General features: G+C 38.9%; 1 protein-coding gene across 2 annotated transcripts in view; it reads right to left on the bottom strand.

Moving 5' to 3' along the window:
• Positions 1 to 1,313: 1,313 nt before the first annotated feature.
• cckbrb (cholecystokinin B receptor b) overlaps positions 1,314 to 8,018 on the bottom strand; it is a 95,196-nt gene continuing 88,491 nt past the window's right edge. The window contains exons 5-6 of one of the 2 annotated variants that reach the window (XR_009802907.1): positions 4,453 to 5,362; positions 1,314 to 4,408 (exon numbers count right to left, since the gene is read on the bottom strand). Coding sequence is in view for 1 of the 2 variants with exons in the window: in XM_061879180.1 (XP_061735164.1) it covers positions 4,818 to 5,362 (545 nt within the window). In the remaining variant the exon portion in view is untranslated. Of the gene's footprint in view, positions 5,363 to 8,018 lie in introns of both variants that reach the window. The other variant, XM_061879180.1, reaches the window with a different exon arrangement.

Below are 8,018 nucleotides of genomic sequence, written 5' to 3'. Positions count from 1 at the left end.
ATCTAAAAAGATTATTTGAGATTGTCTGGCGGGCCTGATTGAAAAGCATAACGGGCCACGTGTGGCCCCCGGTCCTTAATTTGCCCAGGTCTGGTGTTAAGCAATGTCAGCTAAGATGCATCTGAGAGCCAGATGCAGTCATCAAAAGAGCCACATCTGGCTCTAGAGCCATAGGTTCCCTACCCCGGTTTTAGATAGACGTACAAAATTGAACTTGCTGTGGCCCCTTGGACTGTGCGATTGATTGACGGATCATTGATGAAGACATTGATATAAAATGATGCACACTGCTTGGCTGTAACCAGTGGAGGCGCTGTTGGTTCAGTCTGGAGGAGTTTGCTGTCTAGAAGAAAATCCTCAGCTATGAAAAGTTGATTTTAATTGACTTTGATTGACGTTTACAACTACAGCCTTTTTCTGCTCAGTACAACTTTAGCACCAAAGCAGAACATATAGAAAGAGACTACCCCTTATCTTTTTAGAAAGTAACAAAGTAAAGTCCTTACCTTCTTAGAAAGTAACAAAGTAAAGTTGGGATTGTGCGATATAAATGATATACACCAGGGGTCACCAACCCTTTTGAGACCAAGAGCTACTTCTTGGGTACTGATTAATGCGAGGGGCTACCAGTTTGATACACACTTTAATAAATTGCCAGAAATAGCCAATTTGCTCAATTTACCTTTAATAAAAAAATCATAAATTTTTTTCTATTACGGAAGTTTTTTTGTAGATAATAAATGATGAAAAAACACTTAATTGAACGGTTTAAAAGAGGAGAAAACAGGAAAAAAAAAAAGAAAATTAAATTCTGGAACATAGTTTTTCTTCAATTTCGACTCTTAAAAATTCAAAATCCGACCGAAAAAAAGAAGAGAAAAACTAGCTAATTCGAATCTTTTTGAAAAAAATTTAAAAAAGAGTTTATTGAACATCATTACAAATTTTTCCTGATTAAGATTATTTTTAGAATTTTAATGACATATTTTAAATAGGTTAAAATCCATTTTGCACTTTGTTAGAATATATAACAAATTGGACCAAGCTATATTTCTAACAAAGACAAATCATTATTTCTTCTAGATTTTTCAAAACAAAAATTTGAAAAGAAATTCAAAAGACTTTGAAATAAGATTTAAATTTGATTCTAAAGATTTTCTAGATTTGCCAGAATAATTTTGGGGAATTTTAATCATAAATTTGAAGAAATATTTCACAAATATTCTTCGTCGAAAAAACAGAAGCTAAAATGAAGGATTAAATTAAAATGTATCTATCATTCTTTACAATAAAAAAAATAAATGTACTTAAACATTGATTTAAATTGTCAGGAAAGAAGAGGAAGGAATTTAAAAGGTAAAAAGGTATACGTGTTCAAAAATCCTAAAATCATTTTTAAGGTTATATTTTTTCCCTAAAATTGTCTTTCTGAAAGTTATAAGAAGCAAACAAAAAAAATAAATGAATTTATTCAAACAAGTGAAGACGACGTCTTTAAAATATTTTCTTGGATTTTCAAATTCTATTTGAGTTTTGTCTCTCTTAGAATTAAAAATGTCGAGCAAAGCGAGATCGGCTTGCTAGTAAATAAATAAAATTTAAAAAATAGAGGCAGCTCACTGGTAAGTGCTGCTATTTGAGCTTTTTTTAGAACAGGCCAGCGGGCGACTCATCTGGTCCTTACGGGCTACCTGGTGCCCGTGGGCACCGGGTTGGTGACCCCTGATATACACTATAAATAATAATGTTGGCCTACGATAGAGATTTAAATACCATCATTCTATCATGATGTCTAGCTGTGTCCCCAAAATTTGACAGTGACAAGCGAACAAACACGTCTTCACAGCAATGTAGAGTCCTCGCTAGCCTGTAATGTCCCTCCACAGTGAAAATCCACTTCTAAAGCAGCAATCTTCGCCCCCACCGCAACAAAAAAAAAACGTTTCTTACAAATCTCATCGCTAGAAGATGAGCAATTGCTAAACATGCTACATTACACATTGTAGGAAATACGCTAACTGCTGAGCTAGAGCTCTGGAATGTAAACAATGGTGGGCGGATCGATACAAATATCGACAGTACTGATACCAAGTATACTATCAGTGTATGGTCGATTCTACCGTCGTTAGAACGATATTTTTTGCTATCAAAAAATATTTTGTCTCTTTTGTTATTGTTTACAAACTCGGGAAATTAGTCCCCGAACACAGGAGAGTTTTAAGGGCAAAAACCAAATGATTTAAATCAGAGCCAGTAAAATTTTAATATTTAATTGACATTTTTATATCGGCATCCTGTTTCTTGGTCTGATTAAAATTGTGATCAAAAGTAAATAATCTTGGAAATTGTAGGTATCAGTAAAAGCTTTATTATCAATACTGCCCATGTACTTACTTTGCATTGGATCGATACCTAAATTTGTAGTATCGGCCAAAACCAATATTCAAACAGAAGAATAAGGTCTAAGTACTTTTTTTTTTTTTAAGTGTAAATATAACCATGTTATAACCGAAAGTAACCATATATCAACAGTAACTTTGCAAGTAGATTAATAATAGTTTTGACAAAATAATACAAGCTGAAATTACATAATTGTTACCAAATAGGTTAGGAGCCTTTTGTTGCTCATTTTGAAATGGTTCTATTATTATTTACATACCAAATACTATATTGTGAAATAAATTCTTATCACAGGAGGCTGCAATATATGGAAATGTAGATTTCAGGTCATACCACCCATCTTTGTGTACAGTGTATGTGAGTAACAGGAAGAAAAGCTCTTTTATATCGATCGTTAATTTTTCCTGTGTGGAGAATTTGTGCATATGCCGTTTTATTTTCAGATGATTATTACAATTATAGTTTACTAAAGATGCACAGTATATTTGTGATAAATTAAATTACAGAGTAACTGGTGGCCGATTCTTAAAGGCCTACTGAAACCCACTACTACCGACCACGCAGTCTGATAATTTATACATCCATCCATCCATCCATTTTCTACCGCTTATTCCCTTTCGGGGTTGCGGGGGGCGCTGGCGCCTATCTCAGCTACAATCGGGCGGAAGGCAGGGTACACCCTGGACAAGTCGCCACCTCATCACAGGGCCAACACAGATAGACAGACAACATTCACACTCACATTCACACACTAGGGCCAATTTAGTGTTGCCAATCAACCTATCCCCAGGTGCATGTCTTTGGAAGTGGGAGGAAGCCGGAGTACCCGGAGGGAACCCACGCATTCACGGGGAGAACATGCAAACTCCACACAGAAAGATCCCGAGCCTGGATTTGAACCCAGGACTGCAGGAACTTCGTATTGTGAGGCAGACGCACTAACCCCTCTGCCACCGTGAAGCCTTTATACATCAATGATGAAATATTAACATTGCAACACATGCCAATACGGCCGGTTTAGTTTACTAAATTGCAATTTTAAATTTCCCTCTAAGTGTCCTGTTGAAAACGTCGCGGAATGATGACGCTTATGTTGACGCGTGCTTGTGACATTATTGGTTATAGCGGACATTTTATCCCAGCACCACTCACGGCAAAAAGTTGTTCAATTTAATCGCATAATTACACAGTATTCTGGACATCTGTGTTGCTGAATCTTTTGCAATTTATACAATTAATAATGGAGACTACAAAGAAGAATGCATTCGGTGGAAAGCAGTGTATTTCGGCCGGCTGTAGCAGCACAAACACAGCCGGTGTTTGTTTGTTTGTTGTGAAAATTTAATATGGAACAGAGCGGTCAAGCGAACATGTTTCTCTACTACATGTCCACCGGCAGGTTTCGGTGACAAAATTGTGGTAATAAGTTGGCTCTTACCGTAAACATGAGCGGAGCTTATGTCGTTCTTCCTGCAGCTGTCAAAGAGGCAGCTGCGACTTTCTTGGCTCCTCCATGGCTTCACTCAGAGACACTGGCGGTCACCACACCCCTCCGACTTTCAGGTATAATCTCAGTAAAACACTAGTAACACAATAATCAGATAAGGGATTTTCCAGAATTATCCTAGTAAATGTGTCTAATAACATCTGAATCACTCCCACTGCCCTCCTCATTTTTTTTTTCTTCTAGTGCTTCACTCTCACTATCCTCATCCACGAATCTTTCATCTTCGCTCAAATTAATGGGGAAATTATCGCTTCCTCGGTCAGAATCGCTCGCGCTGCTGGTGTGAGGAACCCTCACACCGGTGACGTCACGCGCACATCGGCTTCTACTTCCGGTAAAGGCAAGGCTTTTTTATTAGCGACCAAAAGTTGCTAACTTTATCGTCGATGTTCTCTACTAAATCCTTTCAGCAAAAATATGGCAATATCGCGAAATTATCAAGTATGACATAGAATGGACCTGCTATCCCCGTTTATATAAGAAAATCTTGTTTCAGTAGGCCTTTAACACTGCGCTTAGTGGCACCCTCATGGATCCTTGTAGACCACACGTTTAGATTAATTACCCCAAATTGTTCATGATTTGCAGTTTCTTTTAAAAGCACTGTACCGGGATAATGTTTATCATTGGAAAAAAGCAGGCACTTACTGTATACAGAATACACAAGGCAGCTGAATCAGTCACAAACATAAAAACAACAAACTGAAATGTATGGAATAAAATCATTACAATAATGCAAATCCAGTTACAAAATGCAAGAGTTGATGGTCTTGATGTGTTTTTATATAGAAACGAAGGTATTTACAATGTAAGAACAGCTATTCTATGCTGCTAATGCTACATCACGGCAAATTCCATCCCTTTGTCTAAACACGATAGATGATCTGTGCTGGAACTACCTCAATCAGCCTCAGCAAGTTCCCATAGTGCTGACTGTAGTGTAACTGAACTTGGACATGGAGGGTCCCATGGCCGTAGCGTCGTCCTCGTTGTCCCGAAGCCCGTGACGGCGGCGACGATGGCGACGGCAAGGGGCGAAGCAACAGGAAAACGTGGTGAGCAGAGCCTTTCGGAAACGGGTGTTCATGAAACAGTAGATGATGGGGTTGACACAAGCAGAGGTGTAGCTGAGCAGATGGATAAAAGCAATAGGCGTTCCAGAGAGGGCTCGTTTGGCAGATTTGCCATCGAAAGCTCGCCACGTGTTGGCACAGTACAGCGGCATCCAACACAGAAAGAACAGGACCACAATCACCACCAGCATGCGGATAACTCGCTTCTTTGCCTCGAGCTTTGCCTCTGATGTGTTGCTGCGTGGTCGGTCCGCCTTGGGAGTCTTGACAGAGGCAGTCATGGCGGACATTTCCAGCCCGTAGGGACGCTGGACATTGACATAGCAGCCATCTCCATCGTCGTTGCCATTGGTCATTGCTGACGTTAAGCCATTCTTCACGTCTGTATGGGAAAGAGACAAAGAACATTGTCTACTAACAAAACATAGGAATGTCTACAAATTATGGTATTGGATTTGTTCCTCTAATTCAGACCTGTTCCTTAAGCCTTGTTTATGGTTTAGTTCACATTGCTATGGTATTTAAGCATGGACTTTACCAAAAAATATTTCGTTATCTTTTGGTTGGGGTGACTTTTGCCTGGTATACTACTGAGTCAAACCCAATGTTGGTGTGCTGTCAACACCCTGCTGTAAAAGTTGATCAGGATTTACCTGATCTCAACCAAACGAATGCAAACTGACCTGTGCCAGTTCATGGGAATGCCTCACAATTAGGTTGACCCAAAGAAATGAGTATCGTATTTCCTGGAATTGCCGCCGGGTATATAGTACGCGCCTGCCAAGAATTACTGCCGGGTCAAACTCGTTTTGCAAAATAATTAGCGCATGCTTAGCATTACCGCCGGCTCAGGTCAAACTCGTTTGGCAAAATATTATTTTTATTAGCGCATGTCTAGAATTTCCGCCAGGTCGAACTCGTTTCGCCAAATAATTAGCATTTGCCTAGATTTTACCCCGGGTCAAACTCGTCACGTCATGAGTGACACTTCACCTGTCATCATTTTCAAAATGGAGGAGGCTGATTTCAATCATTTGAAATCGCATAAAGGGAAAAAGATCAAGAGTTATTCACTAGGATTTAAGGTCCAAGCTATTGAATATGCTGAAAAGAACAGTAAGCAGCTATGTTTTATTAATATACCGTAGCTGCGTCTGTCAAATATGAGTCGTTAAATGACTCCCGCCTCCTGGTGGTAGAGGGCGCTAGTGATCCTTCTTGCGACAACTCGGCTGCGGAAGAAGTGACAACAAGCAGCAAGAGTGAGCAGCGATCGTTTATTGTTTCCTCTCACTTGCGCTTTTAACATGGAGGATTACATATCTAAAATAAAACAGTTTTCGAAACTGGACTTTCAATTGAAGCAGGAGGTAATAAAGGAAGATCTCCATCGAAACAGAGACTTTTAAAACTGAAGAAAGATAAGGAAGTCTTCTATAAACAAGTTATCGATGCTTTTGATCAGAAGGAGCTGCACATGGACTTCATTTATAAGTAAAGGTAAGACCATAATAACGTTTTTTTTATTAAATGTGCTTTTCATGATGGTATCCTTACATCACACTCAAATTTATAAGCGCGGGCCTAAATTTACCGCATGCCTTTGGTAAGTGCCGTAGTGAGAAGAGGTTTTAAAATAATTAACGCATGCTTGCCTTTACCGCATGCCCTTGGTAAACGCCGGAGTGAGAAGAGGTTTTAAATTAATAAGCGCCCCGGCGGCAATTCAAGGAAATACGGTAAATACTGTAACCTTGTCCATACAGTTACCGGTATTGTCAGTACCACTCTGGTGCAGCTGATACTAGATGTTTATATTGTGCGTGATAGCAGCCATGTTTTCCAACCACAAGCTTTCCCTACAAATGGACAATGACTTGTGGACAAATAGTTATGTCCTACTTATAACCATTAATTAGTTGGTGACCTTTATTCAACCAGGAGGCAGATGCATTGAGATTCTGAATCTGTAATGTGAGGGGGGTCCTCGCCAGGTTAGCAGTGCAGCTAGATTTCACATAAAATACTGCGGATGTCCCAATCAACATGGATAGTCCCCAATCCCATTCCAATTTTTTTTTTTAACCTCAGATCGGATTCGTTTTCAAGTCCCAATCTGATATTTTGGCAATGGGTTATAGAACTAAAAATGTGTTATTGCAAACAACTAAAGTAAACACTAACATTTTTTTTTACAAAGCTTGTATTATTAAATCTGCATTTCGCCAATGTTGTTATAAATCAGATGATGTAGTACATTTTGGTTTTGAATGCTACAAACAATTCCTTTTAAAATCTATTGGGTCCCATGTAAATTTGAGATGTTCTGCCTGAAGAACATACCAGGTGACCATGATTAAATTCTGGAGAGGTACTAGTCTAAGAGAGGTGTTAGCTGGCCCAAGTCGAGACCCGAGATGAACCACTCGTTGGATCACAGCTATTGACATATGCGTAGCTGACTGGATGAGCCTAGAAAAGGGGTCGGCAACCCAAAGCGTAGAAAGAGCCATATTGGATCAAAAATAAAAAATAAAAATCTCTCTGGAGCCGCAAAATTTGAAAAGCTATATAAGTGTTATAATGAAGACAACACATGACGTAAGCGTCTATATTACCTATAACACCCTACTATCAAAATGACTGTCGCAGGCTGAAGCACATCTTCATTGAAATGTAATATTTATTGTACACATTTTTCCAACATTAGTAACCATTAGTAAATCAGAGGCTACTCAGAAGGTGAGATAACTCCTGGAAAGTACTGGCTTGTAATGACCAAAGGTATAGATGTGTGTGTCCAAGTTAAACAAAACGGCAGGCCTTCTTCTTTTAATAGACGTATTACAATCTTTGGCAAGCTAGGTAATATTTGCTGTGGTCTGGAACAACCTGACACTTAAACAACTATCTGAAATGCAGCCGATATTACATACAGATAATGTGTCATTAGACATGCACAACTAAATTATATACAAAGAGGATACAAGTGAAGGATATAACATAAGCTCAAATATACCTAAAAATTAGGCATACTT

Source organism: Nerophis ophidion, linkage group LG19 (genome assembly GCF_033978795.1).
Source record: "Nerophis ophidion isolate RoL-2023_Sa linkage group LG19, RoL_Noph_v1.0, whole genome shotgun sequence".
Classification (NCBI taxonomy): domain Eukaryota; kingdom Metazoa; phylum Chordata; class Actinopteri; order Syngnathiformes; family Syngnathidae; genus Nerophis; species Nerophis ophidion.
Note: the sequence above shows the minus strand (reverse complement) of the source record. Positions and strands in the feature narration are given on the sequence as shown.